The sequence below is a fragment of the Neocloeon triangulifer genome, unplaced genomic scaffold (genome assembly GCF_031216515.1).
Source record: "Neocloeon triangulifer isolate White Clay Creek 2 clone unplaced genomic scaffold, ASM3121651v1 ptg000017l, whole genome shotgun sequence".
NCBI lineage: Eukaryota > Metazoa > Arthropoda > Insecta > Ephemeroptera > Baetidae > Neocloeon > Neocloeon triangulifer.
In genome coordinates this window covers 1,005,480-1,033,036 of record NW_026775559.1, presented here as the reverse complement: position 1 = coordinate 1,033,036, position 27,557 = coordinate 1,005,480, and the positions used below count along the sequence as shown (strand labels likewise).

Here is a 27,557-nt window from a genome sequence, read left to right as displayed (position 1 = left end):
TTAAGTGTAGTGGAGACGAGGCATTGGATTGGATCCGCTTTCGGCACCGGCGTTTCAAGGAGCTTACCTTGTTCTGGAACATTCTAGATACTTCCATCCGGCCAATGAGATTGCGCGAATTCGTATGAGGGCGCTGTGATTGGCCGTAATTCTCGAATTTTCGTCATTTCGCGTTTGAACCTGTCACCTCATGTTTCTCTGTCCAGCGTGATTAAAAAGCCTGCCGCATTGCTGTGTTGAATTTTGTTTGGAAGCCGAAATTTCGGATCTGTGATTGAACTTGTAGAAATTTTTGATTGCGGCCAAGATGTCCGTCATCGGAATTGATTTTGGAAACGACTCTTGTTACATCGCGGTCGCCAGGGCCGGCGGAATCGAGACAATCGCCAATGACTACAGCCTTAGAGCAACTCCGTAAGTTAATTAACGCGGAAAGTAGTCGCACTTCGTGACTGGATTAGTTAATAAAATCTAATTTAACAAATCCCCCACTCGTTCAGCAAGGCTAGAAATGATTCGCGATTAAAATTCTTATGCCTAGTTTGAAAAGTTCGTTTAAAATATTTGACCCGAATTTTGTTGCGAACTTTCTGAATTTTTTTTATTTTTTATTTTCTATCAAAAATTCGTTTAATTCGAAGCCGGTTTCTCTCGAATTTCCTTTTTAATTGGTGAATGGGTGCTCGAGTTTAATTTCACTCGCCCAAACACATATGGTCTGAGCAAGGTCTGGTGATTCATCTTTATTTACCGTAAATGGGATTAGGTCGCAACCAATGTGGGCGTTTCTGTGGCCGCTTGCATGATAGTTAAATGAATTATATTATGTACGATTATTTTCATACAAGAACACGTCCCTAAATATCAGTTTCGTATTTTCTCAATCAGCCCAATTATCTAAAGTTTCGGGAGTCGTTTCGTGCAAGCCGCTTAATCAAGTAAACACATTCATCAACCCTTTCATTAGTCACGACCTATATGAAATAAAAATTGGCTGCAACCCAAGCGTCGTCGATCTGTCATTTTCGTCGCTCTGCCAACGGATTTAATTTCAATTTTTTTGTCTCCCCTTTTCAGATCATGTGTGGCGTTCAGCTCGAAGAACAGGATTCTGGGTGTCGCGGCCCAAAACCAGATCGTGACCAACATGAAGAACTCGGTGTACGGCTTCAAGAGGCTGATGGGCCGGAAGGCTAACGACCCGTCACTGCAATTTGAACGCAAGTTTCTGCACTACAACTTTGAGGGTGGCGCCAACGGAGACCTGGTCATCAGGGTGCACTACAAGGACAAGGAGCAGAGTTTCACCCCTGAGCAGATCACAGCCATGCTCTTCACGAAGCTCAAGGACATCGCAGAGAAGGGCCTGCAGACTAAAGTCAACGACTGTGTCATCTCGGTGGGTTTCAGTCAACACATTAGTAAATTATGAAAATTTAATGACAAAGAGTGAATGGGACTCGAAGCTCATGAATATTTTATAAGTTGTTACGACCGCGTTGAATTTTGTTTCTCTCCATTAAATTTCAACTGTTTGTCCTTTTAAAGAACTAGCTAGGCTTGTAAACCTTTTATATTTCAAGCGATAAAAGTAATTTTAAATAAATTTTCCTACAAATTGCTTGAATTTGCTCTGGGGGTCTCTGGATTTGTTGTGATTGCCCAGTTGCTAGGATACTTAGTAAACCCGGTCTTAATGTCAAGTGCTCATGCAAATTGCCAATGTTAACCTTATCGTGCTTCTCCAGGTTCCGTCGTACTACACCTGCTACGAGAGACAGGCTATTCTGAATGCTGCCGCCATTGCTGGTCTAAATGTCCTGAGACTGATGAACGAGAATCTGGCGACTGCTTTGTGCTACGGCATCTACAAGCAGGACATGCCTGAGACGGACGAAACTGCTCGAAACGTAGTCTTCGTCGACTGGGGCCACTCGTCCTTCCAAGTGTCAATCACTGCCTTCGTAAAAGGCAAACTTAGGGTTAGTAACATTTATCCAATAATTACTTAAAAAAAATTTAATAATAAATTTACAGATGCTATCCTGTGCTGGAGATGGCCAGTTAGGCGGTAGGGATATAGACATGATTCTAGCCGAGCATTTTAGTGATGAGTTTGTGTCAAAATACAAAATCAACCCCCGAACCAATGGCAGAGCAATGCTCCGGCTCCTCACTGCAGTTGAAAAACTCAAGAAACAAATGTCTGCAAATTCAACAAACCTCCCTTTGGCCATTGAATGCTTTATGAATGACATTGACGTCAAATCCGACATGAAGAGGTGTGTGATTTTTTTTGTGTTCTTAGAAATCCATTAAAAGATTTTCCCTCCAGAGATGATATGGAGTTGCTCTGCAGTCACCTATTTTTGAAGGCGGAGGCAGTGATGCAGAAATGCCTTGATGATTCAGGTTAAAATTTAAATTAATGGTTGATTTTTAGTTTCACAATGCTTTGATTTAGGTCTGCAAATTAAGGACATTCACTCCGTTGAAATTGTTGGAGGCTCCAGCAGATTGCCAGCCCTCAAGAACTTGATCCAGAAAGTCTTTTGCCACCAACCGAGCACCACTTTGAATCAAGATGAGGCTGTGGCTAGAGGATGTGCCCTGCAGTGCGCTCTGCTCTCACCAGCTGTCCGCGTCAGGGACTTTAACATTACTGACATTCAGTTGTTCCCAGTGCATCTTGCTTGGGATCCAGAACAGGGAGAAGGAACAAGGTAAAATCATTTAATATAAAATTTAGCAGAAGAAAATATTAAACCATTTAATCTCTTAGTGAGCTTGAGGTATTTCCTCACAAGCATGTCGTTCCTTTCGTCAAGATGCTCACCTTCTATCGAAGCAATCCGTTTGCTCTTCGTGCTTTTTACAAGGGCGCTATTCCATATCCTGATCCTAATATTGGTAATATTATAAACTTTTTAAATAGAACAAACCATTCTATGTAATTAACTGTTAAATAGGTGTGTATAAAATCCATGATGTCCAGCCAAATGCCGCTGGTGAGAGCCAGAAGATCAAGGTGAAGGTCAAAATGACCCTTCACGGGACTTTTGCAATCAGCTCGGCTGCTATGCACGAGACAGTTATTGAGCCAGTCAGTGCCCCTGAACCAATGGAGGTTGACAACCAGGAAGCTGCAACCCCGGAGGAAAAGCAAGGAGCTCCTCCAGCAGGAGAGGTAAATTATTAATTAGATTTTGTGGTTAATTTCAACTTCCCATTAGTCTCAGGAGGAGGCTGGGAGTCAAAAGGAAGAAAAGAAGGAAAAGAAGAGGACGATAACAACTGAATTGCCAGTGCAGTCCATCACTGGCAGCCTTAAGGCTGACTCCGTTGACGAATTCCACAAGCAAGAGGTATTAATTATTGTTTAAAGAAAAAACGTGCATTACATGACCCAATTTTTCTTAGATACAAATGATCAATGATGACCATGAAGAAAATGAGCGCATTGATGCCAGAAACGCTCTTGAAGAATTTGTGTATGAAATGAGGAGTCAGCTCGGAAGCGAAGAATGCTTGGCTAAATATGTAAAAGAAGACGAGCTCTCCTCCCTGTTTGTTGCACTTGAAAATATGGAAACTTGGCTCTATGAAGATGGAGAAAACTGCGAAAGGAAAGATTATGCTAACCGCCTTTCAGAGTTGAAGGTAAACAATCAACCAATATTATGTATATCTTCAAACTAATCCAATTTTATTAATTCTGCAGTCGAAAAGTGACCCAATAAAGCAGAGGAAGCTTGAGTTTGAATGCTTCCCTAAAATATTTGAGGACTTCAGCCGCTCCATCATGTTGGCTGAAAAGACGGTGAGCCTGGCTAAGTCTGGTCATGCCGACTACAGCCACTTTACCCCTGATGAGATTGGCTCAGTCGAGGAAGCAGTAAAAAGTGCTATCGCTTTTATGGAGGAAAAACGATGCCTGCTGGCCAAGGCGTCCAAGACCAGTGACCCTCCAGTCACAGTCAGCGTTCTGCAGGCAGAAAGAAAGGTGAGTAAAGGCGTGCTCTGCTTTATTTCTGACTTGCGGATTTTAATCTTTACCGAAGTATTGGCTTTTTAATTTTACTCTGGCGTCAAGTTTTAATGTTTTCCTTTTATTCTCTATTTGCACTGTGTAAATAATTGCCCGCAGATAAGCGCGTTTTGCCTTCCATAATATAATATTTACTCAATCTGTCCAATGTTTGTGCTGTTGCAGCTCTTTGACTCAAAAGTGAGTGTTCTTAAAAAGCCAAAACCTCAACCACCCGCTGCCGATCCTCCGAAAGAAAATGAGACCAACAACAAAGATGCGAACACGGCGGAAAATACAAACACAGATGGCGGCGAGGCAATGCAGGCTGAATAAGCGTTTTACAGCACTAATCAATTCATTTCATACTTATTGTCACTCGAGCTGCTGTAACTAAATCCTTCAATTTCGTCATGCACTTAACATTGCACTAATTTTCGCCTTCTGTGACTCTTTGAAATGAAAAATCGCTGCTTTGGAGACCAGTTGCGAATAACGCGAGCATAATTAGTGTGCAAATAAATGAAGAGTCTTTTTTTGTCAATAAGCAAGTTTCAAGTTCTTTTACTTTGAATTACCATATCGTAACCATAAATTTAGAATAAATAAATAAATTTACGCAGAAAGATATAAGGAAATAAATTTAAAATATGATATAAGATTTCCCAATACCTCCTTTGATCTACAGTACTTCTTATTCTGTAAATTTCATTTCATTAGTGATTGAAAATTTAAAGATTCCTTTTCTTAAGTAATGTGAAAACCATAAACCTTTAATGTAATATTTTAAGTTTCACATTTATTGAAGTATTTAACAGGTATTTAACATAAAAAGTTGAGAACAATGGTTGTGATACTTATATCACGGGAAATCTTAAATCCTTGAGTGGCAATCATGTCAACCTTTTTATACTACTTTTTTCGATTTGTCAGGGTGGGGAAAAAGGGAAAAATTTTACAAATCTTTTGCGCTTCAATAGAGGAGCGGGACAGGAATGTGTTGTAAAATTAGGCCCCTCGAGAGCTATTAGGTTTGAATATCAAATTTTTTAATGATTAAATAACTTAAATTATTAATCCAACTTTGAAGTTTGGCTAAAAGCAAGTGACACGCGAACATGATTTATTTTCTTTGAAAATCTCTTTATTTTTGACCTCCTAGATGTTTCTAATTGCAGCAATTAGAAAAAAAATTATGGGTAAAAAGGAGTGGGACTTGTCATGTCATAAAAATCATAAAATAAAACTTGATGGAATTGAACAGCGTAAAGCTTTTAGTTTGGCTCAGGTCGTGAATTACCCTAGCATTCGAATTTATGAGGGCATTCCAGAATTATTCACCTCTCAAGAATTTCAGAGGAGCTGCTGTCATTTTAAAATTTTACAAACGCCGCGTCACGCTCGGGCTTTATACAAGCGAGAATTGTGGTGCTTTTTTCTGCATTGCATCAGATATAGGTTCCCAACCGCAACAAAAGCGCATTAAATTTACAACTGATGCAGACATGAAGGACAGGAAAAAGAATCCCCTTTCCACACTAGGAAAAAAGAAAAACAGCGGCTGAACAAGCAGGCAAAAGCCCAAGCGAGCGAAAAAGAAAACCTTTCTCAATAGAAATGCCCAGGGAGAGCAAAACAACAAAGGAAATATTTTGTTGTGCTGAGCTTGGGTCTGACCAAAGGGGAGAGAAAGAAAAGAAAAAGCATATTTCCTGAAAAAGAATATAATCCCAGGAAAGGTTGTCCTGTCCACCATAAATATAACCTAGATTCCTCACTAAGGGGCTTTTTTATTTGTTTGCTTGGTTTTCCTCCTCATCGCGCTGACAGCAGCAAATGCGTTTTTCCATCCCATCAACTTTCAGATTTTAAATCCCTCAGAGGCGCGGCAGCCGCCTCTCCCCAGGAGGTGTCCCTGAAATTTTCTGTTTTTCAAGTCGCTGTGAGGTGGAAAATTTGTTTTTCCCTTTGAAACTGGCCGATATGAAATTGGACGCAGCCACACGCGCAGTTTGCCATTTCGGTTTGGTTGAATGTTTGCCTGGGAAAAAGGTAGTCTGCGGAGCGCGAGAGCAGTTCCCATGAACCCTGAGCAAAACCGCTCTCGGTGGCTATTGTTGCGCCTTTCTCTCACTTCTCTCTGTCATCATCGCTATTTTATGCCTGCGAAAGAGAAGCATAACGACGACGCGCGCAACAAAGAGTTGATGTGTATAATTCCCAAGTTTGACGAAATGGAGAATTATTATAAAACTGAAAACCGCGCATTTTAATTTCATGAGAGGTTCTATCATTTGCCTTAATCTTTTCTTTCCAACATTGTACAGGGGAATATCTTTTTAAAAATCAACAATTTTTATAAATATTTCTTTGAAGCTTTGAAAATTTTCGATTTTTTTCTTCCGTTTTTTTTATGCAATTTTTTGCTCAGTTTTACTGTCGAACAACCCCACCGTAAAATTTCACCTTTTCTAAAAATATACATGATATAGTGAATATATTAAATTTAAAAAAATATTTTGCATAAATTTAATAAATCTTTATTTTTCACTTGATGAAGAAACCTTGCAACACAATATTTTGATTGGAAAATAATTAAACATTAAATTTTTTTATTATTTTTATATTACCTGACGGAAGAAGTATAAAGCTCAAATAATGATACTATTTACATTTAACCTTTTGGTATTCTAATTCACTTCAAAATTTAAGCTGGTTTAATTTTGGAATAAATTTTAATTTTTAGATTTGCAAAATTTATCTTCAGCTCATATATTTCTTAATTATTGTGCAGTAATTGGGTATTTTTTTTATTTCATTTTCTTCACTCCACGAATTGTCAAATTTCATCATTTTTTATTACCTTATATTTTGCAGATAAAAACTACTGCGTCTTATTCACATATTTGGCTTGCTGTTTCAGCTTACATGATTTTTTTAATGAACCTGTCAGTGTTTAATTTATATCAACCAGAACCAGTATAAAAGCTGAACATTGAAAACCATTTGATATCACCCTATGGTATGTTTTTCAAATGCTGTGCCGACAGAGCCAGTTAGACACCAAAGAAAACTTTAAATAAACATAAATGAAAAAAAAATGATTTTTCAACGAAAGCTGTATTCCCGGGGCCCTTGCACGTTGTACGTCGACGCCGAGTGTATAATTACCCGGCGAGTTAAGTATAAAACCCGGCAGGCATTTAATAATAATAGTATGGGACATTAAAATTCCATCTCTATTAGCCGCGCCAACGACCGGCTCTCTTACCCTTTCAGAAAAACGCTCTAGGAATCGTAATTATTTGGAAGTGAAGTTGGTATATTTTAATAGAGAGACTCCGAATCTAGCGGTACTTTTCGCTCGCCAAAAATAAATAAATAAACATAACAACGCTGCATTTTCCGGGAGAGCGAACTCCTGAATTTCAAATAATGCACTCAAAATCGAGATAAACAAGCGCTGATTAAACGCGGAAGTGCGCGTTTGCGATCCAGCAGCGCTTTTGTCTTTTAATCTCTGCGCTGATCATATCAAATCACGTGAGCATTTCAGTTCCGAATGGTGATTTTTTTCTCATTTATTTCGCGCTCTCGGAAAGTGCAAGGCATGGAGTGTGCAAAAACACGAGAAATGGCAATTATTTCTGCATGATATGCGAGAGAATAACCTGCGGTGGTGGCAGCGCAAAGAAAGAAGAGAGAAATGCCCTTTCCACGTATACCGGTGCCCGCGCGCGGCGGTTCTGTGCACGGAGGCTTGAGAAAACAACGGAGGATTCACGTTCATTGCCCTGACGAAAACGAAAATATGGCCGCGTCTGGCAATTTCGCATCGACTACTTTTACACAACAGCCAGCGGAGAAGAAAGAAGAAAGCGCACAACCGTGACATAATAAAGAGCAAAAAATCGCGCAGCGCCGAGAACGCCCAAAAACATCATCGACGAGCGTTAAAAACCAACAGGCCTGACGACGCCACTTTTAATTAATATTGCATTACACCACTGCCGCTTTTTCGTACGAAAATTTATCAAGTAATTGCGCGCGTTAATTGAAGTGTGGGCAACTTTTCGTGACTTGCGTCCCAAGCCCAAAACAGGTGCAAGGCGTTTCCGATTAAAAAAAAAACATAATTCTTTTATAGCATTGTTCCTTCCTGAACTCTCTGCGGGCAACGTTAGAAGTAAAGAATTAAGTTTTTGAAAATGGAAAAATTTATGCGTTCTGATTTTAAATTTTTGAAAACTATAGAAAAAAATCACGACTTCTTTCATTTTAGAATTGCTTTTCAGAATTCTTTTATTGGTATTTTTACTATTTTAAGACTTTGAGACTATTTCCTGTACGTTTTGTGTTTACGTAAGATTAGTGTCAACCTTAAACATAATTTATTTTTTTAATTTTTTCAATCACACTTTGGTATCTCCAAAATAACCCTTTTGCCACTACTTATACATCACGAAGGGAAGGATATTATACAACCCATACAACCGTCTATGGATTTGAAAGTATAAAAAAAAAAAAAAAAAAAAAAAATGGGGAAAATAACATACTAACATTTAAAAAAAACTTTTCCTGTTTATAAAATTTTAATTAATCCGATATTTTTTTGGGAAAATGATTTTTTTAATTATTTTATTTGTTTTCTAAGAAGAATTTATTCATGAGCGCTGTGAGAACAAGATAAAAGAAAAGTAAAAAATAATTTCTCAGGCTCAAAAGAGTAGTGAGTTCATCGAACCTTCTCGAGATATTTAAAAAAATTCCCCAAATTTGCCATTTTATATTCATGTTTCGCCGAGGACTCCTTTTTTTCCTTTTACAGGTAAAAACAGAGACAAAGAAATAAGGTCATTTCCTTATTGAAAACCCCGCGCCACGTTTCCTGGCACTATTTACAAGATTTATACAGAGCGCCACATGCGGCAGGTATGAATAAAATCTCTGGGTACGATTAAAAGCTTCTCCCGACAGCCTCCTCTCTCATGAGTGTGTGTCGCCAGGCAACATCTTTATGGGGGATTTCCAAAAGAAAAAAAATTAGCTTGCGAGTACTGACGCAACTCACCTTCATTGCAAGTTCAAACAAAACATTCACGCTTGCATATTTATCTCCCCTAACCCCTAACCTATTTACGAAGAGGCAATACCTGAGCGAAAGGTATATAACACCCAACAGGTGACCACGCAGGAAAACAAAAAGATAATAATCTTGACGCAAGTCGACGCAAATACAATTATTTTTGCACAAGTGAAATATTGTAAAACGTTGACCCGTAAAAAACTGATTGTTGAAAATTTGGAGAGAAAAAAATCCAGAAAGCAAATATAAAATTATTTTTATAACTACGACTCAAAATGTATTTAAACTTAATTAAATTATTTTAATTATAATATTTGCCCATGTTTTTTATTATTTCAATAATTTCTATGAAGTCTATGGAAATTATAAACAATTAGACAATTATAATTTTTAATTGGTTCAGTTTAAAGATATTATAATTTTTGCCAGTTTTTTTATTTCGATTTGATGTGATTGATTGATTGATTACAAAACTGTATATTTTCTTGGCCACTATATAATAATTAATAATGATGTAATCGGAAGTAATATTGCTCTTCTATATACATTTTATTAAGATGATGGATTAGTTGACGAAACGCGTAATAGAGGGGTCACTCTGCAGCTCCTGCGTATGTTATATTAATATGTATGATATTTGTTTTGGACGAGTACTACGCGGCTTGTCCACGCCGAAACGCGAGTTCGAAAACCCCATTAAAGCCGCGGCGGCAATTACGCATCTGACGTCGATTTCCAACGAGAAGAGATTTATGTAGAAAACAGAGTAGCTGGTTTAACCAGTTGGGAAAATTCGCAAAAATATATTTTTGACCACTCTTGACCACTCAGACTTCTTATAAGGATCAAGTTTTTCTCAATTCTATTAAAAATTAGATAGGCTGATAAAAATCCGTTTTTTAATAGCATTATTTCCTTAATTTTTTGTGGGAAAGAAAATGCTTTTTAGTGTGATCTTTAAAGTTTAATGTTTACTTTCAATAAAATTGAATCAAATGCAATTTAAATAAGAAAAATCCTCTAATTTTAAACAATGAAAAATTATTAAAAAAACCGCGAAAGAGAGTTTATAATTTGGAGACTCATGTAATATATCACGGGTTATTTGCTACGAATTGTTCCTTGTGCAAATTTTGAGTCTCTTTTGTCCCTTAAAAGTATACACAGAACTACTTTTGGCTCAATTTTTTTTAAATTTCGTTTTAATTTTTGTTTTACAAAATGAAGTGAATGCTGTTTAAGGGTGTAAAAAAAATAATTGTTTAGTCAATTTTAAACTTTTGGTTTTTCATTTTCTCTTTTTTTAGACTTAATATGATTTATTCATTTCTGCAGATCACCAAATTTTTAATTTGTCATCTTAATTGTATATTTATTGCATCAGCACCAATTTAAAACTTTTGTTTGGAAAAAATTATTAAATTTTTAATTCCAAGTGTCAATTGATTTCGTCAAAAGGAAATGAGTCTCAGCTTTTCTGGTTCACATGCATGTAGGCTGCAAATAATGATGCGTCGCGACTTTTCTAGACTTCCACTTCCGCGTCTTGTTTCGTTTCGCTTCTTGAAAAGTTTGGCGTGTGAAACGCCCAAAACAGAAGCCGCGGAATATTATAGACACACATACGTCAGCAACACATGCGGCGATTGCAGAGAGAAAGAAAGAATGCGAGCCTTGAAGTGTTCAATCGGCCGATAATCTATATATAAAAATCCACGCTCGCAGCACAATTAATGAGATTTGCCCTCGGCAGGCGGATTAATATGCAGTGCGAGTGTAAATAAAGCGACCAAAAGCAGCTCTAGCGAATCGGCGTGGAGATAAAAAAAATACACAAGGGAGAGAATAATTGCACGTGTGTGCGTCTATTTAAAAAAAATCACGCGCATCGGTGCGAGCGAGAGATAGGAGCGAAGTGAAAAGATAAACCGAAAAAATCCGATATGCAATTAAACGCAAGTCTCGCTGCAGTCTTGTGTGAAAAGTTATTGCTCCTCACTCAGTCAGAGAAGAAGAAGGAACAAATTTCGAGCCGCTCGAGCGCCGAGAAAAGACGGAGAAGAAGGAATTCACTGAATGCCGGTTCAATGACCTTGCGTGTGTGTTGTAAGCGGCTGATTATAACAGGACTTTAGTGCCACCTGATGCTAGAGTCGATTCAAAATATACGAGCCGCACTCTATCTATGCCTTTCTTTCTTTCTTTCTTTCGGATGGGACGGCCCACTAGCGAAACCTTTTTGGGACTTTCGCTGCGGCCGGCGCGCGAAAACGGCCCGCCGTGGGCTCTGCGTGGCCTCCATTTGGCCGATCGAATTGCGCGTCGCAATATGAGCGCCGTTAATTTCTTTGCTCTTGCTTTTGCGTAAACTTTCTTCGCATTGCAGCTCTTCTAATAGGCGCCACGTAAAAGTAAGACTCATGCTGATCCGCGTGATCGGGTCGCCTGCAGATTGTATCTAGTGACGCAGGAAGTACCTTTGGTGGTCTATCAGACTTTGTACCTGCTGGGACCTTTTCTGGATTTTTTGCTTTCCATATAATGAATGACTTATACTTTCTGCCAGGGCCTTTCTCATAGTTTCTCAGGGCCAGTTAAAATTAACTTTTTTATTCACAGCTGTGTAAAAACGGCAAAAACTTAGGATTAGCTTTGTCATTCCATTTTTTCTCTGCAGTTTTTAGGTGAACGTCCCTGAATTAAAAAATTTAAGTATTTTGCATTTTTAAAACTATAAAATATTATCTAAAATTAAAAGCTACTTGTTTATTGCAATAATTAACTATTATTATTATTTATTTTACTCACAGATATGCTAGTAGCTTTGATTTATGAGGATATATTATGTTAAATTTAGATTAATTAATATTTTTGGGCTGATTTATTTTCTTTCACAAATATTTTTTCCATTTTTCAATAGGAGGTTCTATAAATTGTTTATTATCACCAATGATCGCATCTTTCTGAATCACCTAACAAAAAAATTATTGATCTAAAAATTAACATAATTTTGTTGTTTTATATTGTTGCTATTATTAATTACTTTATTTTTGAAAATGAATTCCATAGCCAAATTTTAATTTGCAACTTAACACTCACATCTCTTCTAGCCAATTGAAACTTTAAGAAAATCAAAATTTATATCGATTTGAATTATTCATAAAGAAAATAATTTCACGTTTCTAGAACTGAGCCTTTGCAATTAAAATTTCATTTCATTGATTTTTTTTAAAAAAAAATTACATAATCTAATTTTTGTTAATTTTCTTTCAATAATTTAACGAAATTGCATTGTATTTAGCATGTTAATTCACTGACTGTGAGATTCCAAGCGATACGTTAATTCTAGATTATAAAATAATACTCTGATGTCATTTAAATCCTTATTATATTTCTCTGTTTTTCTCTAGGGTGTTATACTCTATGCACGCGCGCAGAGAGTGCGCTGGCGGGAACTAGAGAGCTTTGAACCCGTCACAAACGTTTAAAATTAAATTATATCAGTTGATAGCATGTTTTTCAAAATGATATGTTACAAAGAGTTTGCGATTATAGGGTTAAGCTATAGCTCATATACATGGGAAAATATAAAATGTGGAAATAGCGATTAATTTAAAATGTTCATTTAAATAATTCATATTATGTTAAATGAAGATAGAGCAAAAGAAATATTTAATTTAAAAATATTTAATGAAAAAATTTTAACAATTTTTCAGAATTATTTACCAATTCTTAATCGCATTCTGAAAGAAAAACAACCTATATTGCGAATCTCCATTAAGTGATGATTGATCGATTTTGTTAAATTTTATGTAATTCCAATTGATTCCTAATAGAAATATCCAACCATAAGAGGGTCCAAAAAATTAAATTATTTATTAAAACGTAAGCACGCGGAAATCCATTTCAAATTTATGCGACAAATGTGCGTAATGGACCCATCTGCCTGCGTTCGTTTTTCACAATCAAATCACGATTTCCATACAATTTTAGCAGCTGCGCAAATCGGCGAATCTCACGAAAATATCTCTTATTCCATTTGACGCAAAACTTCTCGGAAAACGGTTTTCTATGCTGAAAAGCCACTCGGCGACAGACGTGCAACAAAACCTGCAACTTCCTCGGTGTGCAGCAGCGTCGAAAATTGAATTTTTTCTTCCTTCGTGACTCTTTCTGCGTCGGAACATTACGCCGCATGAAACAGCATTATTATTACCTGGCGACGCAACCGAGAAAAGGAAACAGCGATTTCCACAAAGCCAAACCATATGGCGTCGAGAAAAAAAAATAAAGAACCCTCCTGATCGATCCCTTTTTGAAAGTGCACACAACATGTGTGCTCTGATTGCTCGTCTTCCCGTTTTTTTTCCTACCTGACGGCTGCTGCATCTGGAGATGCAGGTTTAGTAGAAGTGCATTGTGCGCCCGCTGGCCATTTATTATTTTTTTTCTGCATCCCTCTTCCCCCGCTAGACCCTCTCTCTATCCATCCATCGCTCACGTGCACAATAACAACATTTTAGCCGCCTGCATTCGTGTTGCTGGAATAAGAAAAGCTGCAGCTCTTCAACAACCTGAGAATCTTGTTATTTATTTTACTTCCTGTTCCTCGGCAAACGAGCCGAGCGAGCGAGTTCATCAGCACGCACACGCGAGGAACAGTAGTTTGCCAGGTTGGGAACAAAAGTGAATAAAGAGCAGCGACGGATGCACGAAAGATGACGAACGCACGATACGCAAATTGCCCATGAGAATTCGGCGCCCAATGTTTATTTAAATCATGGGACTCGCTTTATTTTTTGATGCTTTGTTTCTCCGCGGCCGTTTAATTGGCATGACGAGAGCCAATTTGTATTTACTTTTTCTCCACGTTTTCCTCGTTAAATTTTAGAGATAAAATCCGTAATAATTAATTGTTTTATATAAGACTTTTAAAATGCACTAATTATGTCTGCTAAAAAGAAACAAATCTTTTACATTGCATCCTGTGGGGTCGACATGTTTTTAAAAGTATGCAACCGTTGTGATTCTTGTGTCAAGAAATTGCATAACTTTGAAATTCACAATAATTGAACTTGGATTATTATTTGCATCTAGAAAAATAGAATACAATAAGATAGTTTGAAGTTATGAAAATACATCTTTTCAAATGAATTATTTTTATTTCAAATTTTGGAATCCCACGATTGTAACAAAAGTGTCAATAAAATTATAATATTTGCTATAAGATACAACTTCAATTTAAATTATCTATTTTATCGCTTGAAAAATTCTGGAATTTAAAAAAAACATTTTCCTATTTTCTTCATTCTGAATTTGAGATTTTTGGATAAAAAAAACTTATGACAAAAGTATGATAAAATTTGCCCCCCCCCCCCTAATCAATTACATAAAGCTGCTGATATTTAGCACTTAATTCATTTAATTAAAGTCCATAATTAAAGCAAAAGGTCACATATTTGGAAGGCATATTATGAAAAGAATGATCACTGTATTTTATATAGCAAAAACGGAAAAGATTAAAAAAAACTGTAAGTGATTTTTGTACAAAAATTTCGAAAGAATTTAATAATAAAAGAAGGTTTAATTTTAGGCAAAATATTATTCAGTTGAAAAGGCTCTATACTTAGGTAATTTTTTATATCAAGCTTACAAAAAATGCTGGTTGTGATTATCGTCTTAATGTAAGTTCTTTAATGAAACACTTATGTCCGCGCATCAGTGAAACTTGAGCACATTATTTAGGAGTTGTTGTACTTCTAGAAGCATCATGCGCCAACGAGCCGCGAAAAAATCGCGCTACGTGATACCCACCGCGCGGCCATGAAACCTTGTGCTAATCAAGAAATGAAAAATGCTAATGGAAGGTATATAGATAGTACAGAGACAGGTTTTTTGCATAATTTAATCAGGGGTAGCTATATTTTTGAGTTATATAAGACGATAGGAAGTGCTAATGCCGTCTTACAGAAAAGTTTAATTGTATAAATTCCCTTCCGAAAACTATTTTTATGCCTTCAATATTTCAAATTATGAAATAACGAAAATATTTCATTTTAAATATAATTGGAAAAAATGTGCTTCTGTATTTTTAGCGCAGATATATAATTTTGTTCTCTCCTCTTTTCCTTTACATCTTTGGCTCCCAACAGATTCCGCAGCCTGACTTAACCTTGAACTTATTTTCGCAACTACCGCATCTCAAATTGTTTACTCTCTTCATATATTTTACAATCAGCGGCACCTCTATTCCCTTTCGCGCTCTGCAAGTCGATCTCTCACATCACGACGTTAATATTTCAACTTTTATTTATTATACAAATCGCGCGCATGCCGCGGCTTTGGCTTTTCAAGAGTATGCAGCACGTGTAAGCGCCTCCCCACACTTTGATTTTCCCTGAAGTCGTTTCCTATAATGCGACATTAATTCACATTTTATATAAAATCTGGGTGGGTCGACCAAGGAATTCCACTATTTCCAGCCACGCAGCGCAGCGGCGGCGCCGAGGAAATTATCACTTTCCGTTTTTAAAAATAAACATCGAGTGAATAACTGTAGATGAATGTGCAAGGTGTCCGAAATAGGGTAATTAGTCATCCAAGGCTGAAGGGCACCTACGCAAATTTATCAAAGGTGGAAACTTACATCAAACAAAAGTTAATATCTTTTTTTTATTAGAAGTAAAAAAAATCTCACTCTGTTTAAAATTAAAAATTGTTTTTCAACTATTTATTTTTATTTTAATGTATTTTTTTATTTCTAATTGTTAAGTTTAACCAGTTTTGTTTTATTTTTTATTTAACTTCCAACTATGGAAATAGGTTGAGATAATTCATTGCTCTGTAGTTTCTAAATATATTAATGAAAATTTAAATGCCAAAATTTTATATTATACATCAGATAAAAAGTTTATTTTGTAAAATTGTATTTATAATTCAATTTGAACAGAATAGTTTGCTTATTGAAGGCTCATTTTTTTCAACCACCTACAAAAGGGTTTATTTTTTTCCATAGCTTTTTGTCATTCACTCTCTTACTATTTTTGCATGAAAAATTTATTAAAAGTAAAGTAAAGAAAAAATGATAAAATATTCACAATAAAGGCTGAAATTAAAAAAAAAATGATTGAAAATATATGAAGCTGAATTTATCTATAAAACATGAGAAATCGTATACAAAGATCAGTATTATGACATGAGTGAGTTCTTTATCTGTAATATTGAGTGAAAATTGTCCGAAGTAGTTCAAAAGTTTTAGATAATTTAACGAAATAAAAATCTATTCGTAATTCTAATTGAAAATGAACAATTAATTATAAAAATTCATCTCTTTGCAGTATTGAGAGAGCAACTTCTGAGATTCTCGGATTCACGTCTGATTCACCGAAATTACTGGGAAAAAGTAACGGAGCGAGCGTTCAATTAAAGCCATTTATGTAATTCATTGAGAGACAATTGGCAAAAAGCACGACTCGAGGACGGAGCGAGCGAGAAAAGTCGCGGCAACAACAATGAGCTCCACGTCTGCAGCAGCGAGCGGCCATGAAAAATCGGCGCGGCAGCCGCGATCGAGCGAGCAGAAGAAGAGAAGAAGAAGAGGCAAGTGCATTCACACGGCCGGGGCTCCTTCCAACCCATCGGAGGCCCCAACCACAGGCGAGGCAAGCGCGAGGGCCTCGCTCGATTCCATCGACCTCGGAGGCGCACGCGCGTTGCCGTCGCGCGGTCACGTGACTCCCCTGAGCGCCTGACTTTCCGTGATCTTGGCAATGGAGCCGCCGGCCAGGGGAAGCAGGCGAGGAAGGGCGACCTGGCAACGCTCGCATGCCATCGCGATCGCTTCGTTAGTTGCGCTCCGACTGGCGTTCCTGGATTACCTACTGCCTGTCGCTGCGGCGCTCCGTATTCTTGTGTTATGCCGTTGATTTGACGGACGCACCATGCCGAAGATATTCCTCATCAAGAATCGGCTGCACCAGCAGCAGCTGCGGCTGCTTGAGTCGCAGAAGCGCGACACGTCGGCCGACGCCGAATATTTGACGCCGCCCGGCTCGCCACTGTCCTCGGAATGCAAACCCGTGGCCCTGGTGGTGCCCAAGCCGCCTGCCAGCCCCAGTGCTGCGCCTACAGGTAAGAACCTTCGCTCAATTTATTACTTATTACACACACCACGCAATTTAGCCTTCAAATCACCCCTATTCAATCATAAAAGGAGGAAACAATCGCACCTGTTATATTATTATTATATCATACAAACAATTATTATTTAATCCCCCTTTTTTAAATTGTGTAATACTGAAATAAAAAATATTAACCTGGAAAGGAATGTAATTAAAAAAAACATTATTTTTATTTAAATTTTTATTTTTTTCATATCTAATTTTTTAAATTTTTGTGTACCCCCTCCACTTTTAAGCTGTAATTTAAAAAAACTGCCACTTTTTAAAGTTTTAATTTCCAATCATTTCCAATTAAAATTAACTATAATTCAAAGATAAGCATTTAAATTTTAATTATTTTTATTTTGGTCATGCATTTTTTAATTAATTTTAATTCCCCATCTCTTTTCAGTCTCAAATTTTTCTAAATACATACGAATTTGGAATATTTGTTCTTTGAGTAGATGGTAAATGTATGATGCACTTGTTACGCTTTTAAAGAGGAAGTCGACCTTTTGCGCGCACATCACGCGTGCAATCAAGCACCTGCATGGTGATTTGAACGAGCGACAATGCGGGATGCAATTTAAAATGTTGCGAAGAGATGATGCAGGTGCCCCCGAATCAAAAAATATTTTTCAATTTGCGCAGCGCCTCCCGTGAAATCTCGATTGTCCCGTTTCTTTTCACAGCATCTGGTGGGAACGGATGTTTCCAAGGCCGGCCAGCGGGGGTTGGGAAAGGGTTGGGAAAAGATGGCCGCGTCTTCTTTACAACAAACCACGCGTTCAAGTCGCCGCGATTAGCAACTTTTGGTTTCGTCACCGCGCGTTCCTTTTTCGCGTGGTCGTCGCCGCCGCTATTTGTGTTGATGACCTGCAGTCACGCGGCGCAGGTGTTGTTTTTTCGCGCAAGAATAAAATATATAAGTGGGCGCCGATGGGGAGTTATATTATTTCGCCAACTTCGAATGCGGCCAAACTCGCTTATCGCTCGCCATTATCGCGACGGTTTTTTCTTCTTTATTTCTGGCCGGCCGTAGATTATGATGTGTTTGTTATTCACCTGCTGCGATGCGTGTCAGTTCATTGAATCAAAAGCCGATCGACTTCCGCCTGTCGTACGCCGCACACATGCCCATAGTTGCACCACTGTTGCTCATTCGCGCGGTCATATTTGCCCGTTGACTCACCTCTGCAGCAGTGGGTCAAATATTTTCCTCAAACATTAAATATGGTCAGGTGCGAGGACGTCCCTTCCTCGTTCACTTTTTGGTTTCGTTTTTCACGCTGTTTCCTGATTCTTATCGCCGCACTTCCCGCCAAGGTTGCGGTTTTAAATTTTTTACTACCTATTTTATCTTTCAAACAAAAAAGGAAAAAAGAAGTTGGAATTTCTTTTTTTTTAATTTTCACTTTTCTCCTTCGATTTTCTTCGCTTCTTGTTACTTTAAAATTGGGCTCATTTCCATTTGCTGCTCACTGGATCGGTTCCGTGCCTAGTTATGCAAGACTGCCCCTGAAACGATTAGAATCAGAGTTTGCTTTATCCAGCTTTTTCCATCTGCTTTATCCGTCCGTCCGTTCGACTCGGGCGTGCATGCAGCGGCGATGCCAGCGCTGAGAAACCGACCGACCATTTTGTCATGACTCAGTCAAGCGTACCTTCCATGCACCTTTCAGGGTGTACGTTTTTCTTTCGCTGCACGCTCGCTGCGCCTCGCACGACAGACACAATCATGGCGTCCACTGCTTGTGCTTAAAAAAATAATAAGCCTACTGTTTGCTTTGTGAGCAATAAAAAAAGAACGGAAGAAAAAAAGCGAGGTCCAGTTAAGTCAACAGGAAAGTGACACGTGTCTCTCTTTCGGTTCCCATACAGTGGTGGCCTTCGGAGGAAAGTGCCGAGGGAATTTCTCTTTCCGCTTTTCACATAACTTTCCTCTTTTTATCTCTGGGGGTAAAAAATAAAATGTGTTCGGGCTTTGGGCGAAATAGTTTCGTTTTTATTGTTTTTTATTCCGTGAAAAGTGAAGGGACAACAACGGGAGGGTTGGCATTGTGAGGCGCATCTCCTTTTGTGTGTTATTCCCAGCTAAAGATAACAGAAGGTTGAGGCAGAGCGAGCGAGCGAGAAACGTTTCTTTCTTCTTTTGCGGCCCTCTGGTGGAGTGCCAGCACAGTTAGAATTTTTTATGTACCTCTGCTTCTTACGGCGACGGCGATCAATTCAAGGTTTATTGTTTCAAGGCTAAAGCAGCGCAGGTTCAACTCACTCGCTCTCTCGCGTTCACTCCCATCCATCCTTTTAGCGACTCATTTTTCTCTCATTTCCCATTGGCCGCCGTACAAAAAAAAAACCAACAACATTGGCAGGTGGCGGAATTGCGACAAATTGCGCCGACTATGCTCATTAGAGCTTCATGCATACGCCATTTTCGAGAGAGAGGAGAGAGAGAGAGAGAGAGAGAGACCAATTTATCGGCACATTGAACCGATCTTAAGCCGTTGAAGGACAACGCGATTTTTTGCCCACTAACACACAAGTGCGCGGCGGCGGACGTGCAAAAACTCACAAGATACACATCATTTATGTTTTATGACTTGGTACTTATTTAGTGCTCGATCCTATATTAATGTATATACATTTCTGCCACTTTTGGTAATTTATTCGTAAGTTTGTAAAATTATCCCCACCTAGTAAATTAAATTTTCTCAAACGTCAAGGTGTGTAACCTTGGGTTTTGGCGCGTTGCTTGCGAAAGCAAATCGCCTCCCGCTATCCACTCGCGGTTGTTGCGAACTTTTTCGCAGCCTCGGCCGCCATCGCGCTTTTTTCAGCAAATAGTGACTCTTGTCATTTCAACAAACTCAGAAACTCACTTCCTGCTCGCCAGCCGCCTCTCTTGTTAATACACCTCGCTAAAGAGAATACGCAGACTTATTAACAGCGACCTGTTATATTCCATTATGTTAAAGTTATAATTCAATGCAGTGGCGTGATTTGCATAAACCTCTCGTCTCCCTCTCTATTACAATAAATAATGCAATTATTATGTTATTGCTGTCAAGGCTGGTGAAACAAATGACAGCGCCTTCTTTGATCCGTTTTGTGCGCAAAGTTACGTGAGCATTTTTATACATTGATCGGTGCGCAGCCTGCAATTATAGTTTCAAGATTGAAACGTGCTTCACATTGTGCTTTGCTCGCAAGTCGTGCTGAAAATGCTTCAAGAAAGAGGCATCTGAAGGTGGTTCGAGATGAATGCTCCCACCCACAAAGACTTTGAAGCCGTGTTTGCCACGAAGTCTTTTAATAAAAAAAATCTTGTTGACTCTCAAGAGAGTAAAAATTTATTCAATTCAATACTCAATTCTGCTGAAAGTTCTAATTTGATTTTATATTCCACGGCGCTTTTGTACAATTTTCCCCAGAGGATTTAAAAATTTCCTTTTGAGACGAAAATTCCGTGAGTCATAAATTTTTCCCCGTGCGTGGAAAATTGAGAAAAGGTCGCAGCATCCTAACCTCCCCCACCCGGCACGGACAAAAGTGAATAGCTTTTCTCTCCGCACAGAAAAAGATCATCTGCATAAAATGCACTTCTTCTTCTCTCCCCTGCACTTTCCGAGAAGCGAGCCATAAAATTGTCCTTGCCTGCTCTCACGCTCGGGGAACAAAACCCGCATCGAAAACACGGGGCCTCTTTTCTGACAAACAAAACACCCTCCTCTGCGCGTCCATTAGCGTTGGAACGAGAAAATTGACTTGTGATGTGCGTGCCCGCGTACAGGTCTCTGTATGTGTGTGCCAAATAACGCTCCCATGCTCCTCAGCATTCTGAACACAATGCCCTCCATTTACGCCGCGAATGACAATGACGCTCCTGTATGCTTGCAGAAAACAAACCCACGGTCATCAAGGCCAAGGTGTCCAGCGCGCCGGCGACCGAGCCTTCCGAGAACGAGTGCGCGCCTCGCCGCTTCTTCTCGTCCATCCTCGGCGGCGACAAGCCCTACGCAAGACACATCACCTTCGACACGGGCGACGTCGTCGCCAAAAGGCAGCTCGACTCTGCCAAATTCCCAATCACCAAGAAGATCGCGACGGTCCTCAAGGCGCCCAAGTGCCAGCAGGTTTCCGTCATCCAGAGGGGGCCCACGCTCAGTGAGAAAATCGCCAAGGTGAGAACAAAATTAATTTATTGTAATTTTTAATTTTGTGCATATTGAGAGGAGTTCTCTTTGCTGGAAAAAACTGAATTTTCATTGCCCGTTTCTATACAATCTTTACCGAATTTATAAAGTTTTATTCACATGATTTCAAATGCAGAATTTACATACACGGTTTTCTACATAGGAAATAAATAAATAATGCAATTATTGTGTTCTTCACATTTTCTTTGATTAAATTTGGAAAAGTCAAAAACTTCGACTGGTGTTTCAATTTGCCAAAGATCTCATTAAGATAGCTCTTTTTATGACTCGGCTTATCATCAGTTTCAATTATCCATGCCATTGTTTGGTTTCACCCACCGCGGCCGAACCGGTATTTTTTCCAGCGCGCGTCGGCTCGCGATTATTTGTTATCAGATCAAACCGGATTAGTGTGAAAAATGCAAGTTCTGCAGTCTGCCTTCGCTGCTGCGTCCCGTTACTTGTGCAGTTATGTAGTTTTCGCGAGCCAAATTCACTTTTCGCCTTTTACGTAACGCGCTAGAGTCAGACAGATTCGCATCCGAGACGCATGCAACTTTCTCTATCATTATTATTTAGCTAAATAGATACGTAAAAATTGCACTCTCAATGTAAACTGTTTTTGAGAAATAATAATTCTCGGAGCTTCGGACGAGATCTTCTTTCCGCGCGCGGTTGGAATTTATAAATTTTCTCGAGTCGTTTTTGAGCCAACGAACCTTGAAGCAGTTTTCCCAAACAATTATACGCGGCCAGGCGGAGTGGCCGAAACCTGTTTCGATTTGTAATCGCCGGCCGACCGTCGGTTATAACTGAAAAACAGGTTTGTGCATATGAGAAAATGTCTGCCGAAAGTCAGGCAAGTGCGGCACGAATTATTATATTCCTTTGCCGAACTTACGTTTTTACATTGTCGTTCGCGAAAACGGAAGGGCAAAAAATAGACAATAAAAACTTTGTAGCGGAAAACAAATAAAAACATAAAAAAATCTCAGCGTCGGTTGGCGGCGCACCAGAATCTTAATTACTTTCCAGTCGAGAGAGTACTCCTCTCGTCAGCGCGCAGTCAGGCAAAGGTCAGTGACCTTGCCCTGGTAGCGAGCGAGGCTAATTGAAACGTGTTGTGCGATTGCAGCGGCACCACCTGTTGGCGGCCAACGTGATCAACACTCCGGAGCAAGAGGCTCCCATCGACTACCACGTACCAAAGAAACCCTGCGCCGACGATGACAGACCAACCACCCGGGGGCCGCTGTCCGCCTTCAGCGCCTCCGTTCGCTCCTGCTCGGACGGCGGCGCCATGTGCGGAGGCGGCGGGGGCGGCACGATGGACTCGCTCTCGTACGGGGGCGACGGCCGCGGCGGCGGCCGCATGATGGACAGCGGTGGAGACGGCGGGGGCGGCTCGCTGGGGGCCGGAGGTGGTGGAGACATGGGTGGCGGCGGACGCCCCAACTACGGCCCCAGCAGTCCGCCCACGGGCTGTCTACCTCCCTTCTACGAGTCCCTCAAAGGCAACTACGCGGCGCCCATTGAAATGGAGTGCGACACCGGACAGCACCAAACTCACACCCTGCAGCAAACCTACGACGGCTTCCGGAGTCCAAAGCAGTATCAGTTGCTACACAACGTGTGCGCATCCTACGGTCTAGTACCTGAAGACAGTAATGACGATGACTCGGATCTAAAGGTAATTTTCATGACCTTTTATTTCATAATTATATTTTATACTAGAACCTTTTTTTAAATACCAAAAACTAATAAAGTTGATAAAAATCTAATCTAATCTAATCTAATTCACAGAGATAGGCAACTTCTTTGCACTTAGGACAAGCGGGTTGCATAACTTCAATTTTGCATTCCAACTTGAATTGTATGATAAAATTTAATGCTGGAAGCCAACAAAATTTCATGATCAGCATTGAAATCGTATCCTTAAGATAGCCTGATTTTCCCAACAAATTTGTTTGAAACTTCATGGGAAAGTTCGTCATGATTCAAAGTTTGCTCATTTTTCCAATTTAATTTTTTTTTTTTTTTTACTATAGTAGAATAAGAATAAAATAATTTGTCCAAAAATTCTGCTTCTGACTCTGATTGTGAGTGTTTTTTGCTGGGAAAGTAAACCCCATTTTCATCGGAAATTCAAAATTTAATAACAAAATAAATAATTACATATTTAAATTCAGAAATGAAATAAAAATTTACCTGTGTAGGCCTGCAATTTACGATTTTTTTTTTAATTTTTCTTATAACTTCAAATTCCATTATTTCACCTTGCGATCATTTCTTCTTTTGTCCTCCTCTCAGGTGGCGTTAGATTCAAGAGATCCGTTGCCACCAGTGCATCTTCTCGGAAACAGCAACTACCTTCAGCGCTACCTGATGGAGCCCGGCCAGGGTCAGGATAGCATCATGGACCACGATCCGCTGCAGTTCACAGCAACCCTGACCTTTTCCAGTCAGGCGGAACATGCGCTCCTTGAGTCGCTGACAGACGCCGCCGAAATTTTCCTCCAGCGTTTGCCAACGTCGGATGAGCCACTTTCGAACGACTCAAGTTCCATTCCCTCCCCGCTCGAGCCCAGCGTGCAACCCTACCCTGAGAACCCCGGTCTGATGCAGAAGGAGCAGCGCCAGAACAACAACTACCCCTTCTTCCTCGGCAACAAAATGCCCCAGCAAAACCAATACAACAACAACTCGCCCCCGAAGGGCAACCTGCCCGACTCGCAACTGCAACAATTGCAAATCCAGGTGCAGCTGCAGACGCAGCAGCAGCAGATGACCTCTGACCACGTCAACATGCTGCCCAACTTCCCCAACGGCATCGACCTGACGCCCTCCTCCCTTGGCTCGCCGGGCCCCGTCTCCCTACCCTCCCCTCTCAGCCCTGAAAACCTGAGCAGCAGTTGCCTCAACACCTCCGGACCTGCCAGCGTCACCAGCAGCAGGAGGGAGTCGTCGGCCTCCGACATCTCCTCCCTGCCGGCAGCGGTCATCGCCGCGAGGGAAGACGTCCAAGGTTGCCTCACAGACAGGGTGAGTATTTCTTCCTTTCAATTTTGCTGGAATTTTGTTTTAAGCTCGTAAATTTTGATTTAATCAAGTAGATGAGAACTTTTTTTTATATATATTTATAAAAAAAAGACAGCTAAAAATCTATAGTTTAATAGAAAGTTAAATATTCTCTTTGCTTTTTTTATTACTATTTTATTTTCTTCCTTAAAAATTTGTAAAATTTTAAGCTCAAAATTCAAGATGACATAAAAAAAAAATCGCAATTAAAATTTATTACTCTGCAAAGTGGTGCAATCTCCTTCCAAAGCTATCAAATTTCTCTTCTGTTTATTTTTAATTCAAAATTTTGGAAAGAGCCAAAACTGAAATCCCGTTTATTTTGTGCCTCCTCCCCCGAGCAGACTCAGAAATTTCGCAATCTGATCCCTCAGCAGTTGGGGATTCCGAACGACATGCCCATCGAGTTCGTCAACGGCGGGCACGGCATCAAGAACCCGTTGGCCAACCACGACCGCCCCACCGGCAACCGCAGCAATGGATCTGCCGCGGCGGTCGTCAGTCCGCCCGAAGAGGACACCAAGCCACTGCCGGACGATGCCCCGAACCGCTTCTCCTGCAGGATCTGCTCGAAAACTTTCACGCTGCAGCGGCTGCTCAATAGGCACATGAAGTGCCACAGCGACATCAAAAGATACCTCTGCACCTTCTGCGGCAAGGGCTTCAACGACACCTTTGACCTCAAGCGCCACACCCGCACCCACACAGGTAGGCAAATTCATCACTTTTTTTCTTGTGAGCGAGCAAGCGCGCGCGTGTTTTACCTTGGCCGTGCCTGATATGGGCAAAAAATCTGCTCGTCTTGCGTGACTGGAATCAAGATATTATCAACTCAACTTATAACCGATCTCTTACCTTTTAATTATTGCAGATTTAATTAATGGCCTCGTTTGCGTTTAGAATCTCAATAAGCCAAACAACTTTCATTGTGCAGTGTAGCGATTTGATTGGAAATTTCTAGTTAATTAGTTATAAAAAGTAAAGATTTTATTTAAAACGCAACCCGCTCAACAAATAATTAATTTTTGTATTTTTTTTTTCAATTTTCTGTTAAATTGATTAAAAGGGGAAATAGTGGTCAACTTGTGCTTCAATCCACACAATAGTGAGAGTGAATTAAGAATTTTTCAGAAATTTATTCTTTATTTAATATAAGCCTCACACAAATTAAAAGAAGTTTCCTATTTTTTTAACCAAATTTAATAATGCACTTTTATCTTTTTAAATTTTTTTTTCAACTTAAAACTCTAAAAAAGCTGTTACTTTCTGAATACCTGATTAATACTTTCATACTTTCAGTAAAAAAATTTGAGGTGTATTTATTTTTTAGATTTTTATTTAAAGGGCAATATAAATTAAATCTTCTGTGTTCAACGAGTTGCATATTCCGACAATATCTTCTTTTTTTATAAACAAGTTAATTAACCTGATGAAAGTGATGAACTTGCTCGTCAGTTCATTCACTTGAGCTGGATGATAAACCTGAGACTCCAGCTAGCGCACAAACGACCTTGCTAACCGAAATTCAATCTGTTCCGCAGGTGTGAGGCCGTACAAGTGCAATCTCTGTGAGAAGTCATTCACGCAAAGGTGCTCCCTCGAGTCGCATTGCCTCAAGGTGCACGGCGTGCAGCACCAGTACGCCTACAAGGAAAGACGATCAAAGGTGCGTCCGAACCACTTTCTCCTCCGTCTCCTTTTCTAATGATTTTTTTTTTACTCATTCCAGATGTACGTCTGCGAAGAGTGCGGCCACACGACCGGAGAACCCGAGGTGCACTACGTCCACCTGAAGGAGAACCACCCGTTCAGTCCGGCGTTGCTGAAGTTCTACGACAAGAGGCACTTCAAGTTCACAAACAGCAACTTCGCAAACATGCTCCTGCAGGTGCGCTCGTAACAAGAGGCCGCACCGCGTTTTTGCAACGAATAGAATGAAAGGCTTCTGTACAAATTCAGGACGATGGGCACTCAAGGCATACATCTTTTTTTTAACTTTTGATTATAATTTATATAAATATATAATATGCATTTGGACTGTCTACACATACACAACAAAAAGAGGGTGGTTTTCATGCTATGGGAAAAACTAGCTCGATTTTGATTCAACGATATCGAATATCACTTTGTATTGAATATTAATTTTATATATTTTACGTATAAATGACTTGTACATACTTAGACCATACGACGAAACTTTTTATACTGAAAAACGAATATATGCAATAGGAAGGATTGATCGATTGATTGATTGATGATTCCCAGGAGTTAAGATCGAAATAGGAAATAGTGTCTGATCATTAGTTTATCAATTTTTTTTTTTAAACAGGAATTCTTGCCGAGCTGGCGTTGAATAAACGACAACGATGAGAATCATTACTTGCACAATAATTTCTTTGTACAGCAACGAACGCATTAAATCGCGCACATGTCTATATATCTGGACTCAAATTATCGTACTGGGTTGAGATGGTTCCAGGGGGTATAGTGGAGTTGTTGTTCTTCCCTTTTCCGCAAGCAATCAACGACTGCAATTGCTTTTTACATAAAAATATGATGTCAATTATTTATGAGCCGACCAGCAGGTGGAAAAGTCGTCGCGACTTCTTCAACACTGGCCGAGCGCATTTCTATTTATTTAACTATGTACTACTACTGTCTTTTAGCAGCGCTAAGGATCAATTGCAAACATAGTGAGATATTTTTTCAGCTAGCTGTGGTGCTATGAAATTTGCTCAGGCACTCAGACTTTTAATACATAGTAAAATTATTGTGAATGCGATCATTTCCTGTGCACCTATAACGTGGGTCTTTTTTCGTAACCAGAACCAAAATTTTGCATTACTCGAGACAGGTTGGACGTATTTAGTAATTTAAATAAACATGCTGGGGCTAACATGCAATAATCAGTGTTGTAAGAGTATATGCACCTGTTAATAGAGAACAATGAAGTATTATATTATATTTCTCTAAAAAACCGTGTGTCTTATTTCTTCCTTTCCCTCTCTGAT

The 27,557-nt window shown here is 39.4% G+C and overlaps 2 protein-coding genes across 4 annotated transcripts; both read left to right on the top strand.

Annotated features, from left to right (window-relative positions):
• The first annotated feature begins 148 nt into the window (after positions 1-148).
• LOC132203471 (heat shock 70 kDa protein 4) lies at positions 149-4,578 on the top strand. The gene is made up of 12 exons (XM_059631277.1): positions 149-414; positions 1,078-1,399; positions 1,749-1,982; positions 2,038-2,282; positions 2,336-2,412; positions 2,465-2,723; positions 2,783-2,910; positions 2,970-3,187; positions 3,234-3,365; positions 3,421-3,660; positions 3,722-4,003; positions 4,214-4,578. Exons 1-12 carry the CDS (start codon positions 308-310, stop codon positions 4,361-4,363), a joined length of 2,394 nt encoding a protein of 797 aa, XP_059487260.1. The 5' UTR covers positions 149-307; the 3' UTR covers positions 4,364-4,578.
• Positions 4,579-16,496: 11,918 nt separating this feature from the next.
• On the top strand, positions 16,497-27,517 carry LOC132203364 (transcriptional regulator ovo). Of its 3 annotated transcripts, none has more exons than XM_059631082.1 (7): positions 16,497-17,243; positions 21,173-21,456; positions 22,604-23,158; positions 23,779-24,510; positions 24,891-25,254; positions 26,088-26,212; positions 26,276-27,517. In XM_059631082.1, the coding sequence occupies exons 1-7, from the start codon at positions 17,054-17,056 to the stop codon at positions 26,444-26,446; spliced, it is 2,421 nt and encodes an 806-aa protein (XP_059487065.1). In that variant the 5' UTR covers positions 16,497-17,053; the 3' UTR covers positions 26,447-27,517. The 3 variants fall into 3 exon arrangements, with proteins under 3 accessions (XP_059487065.1, XP_059487067.1, XP_059487066.1); XM_059631084.1 differs by having other exon boundaries at positions 16,501-17,243; positions 24,924-25,254; XM_059631083.1 differs by having other exon boundaries at positions 16,503-17,243; positions 24,921-25,254.
• Positions 27,518-27,557: the final 40 nt, after the last annotated feature.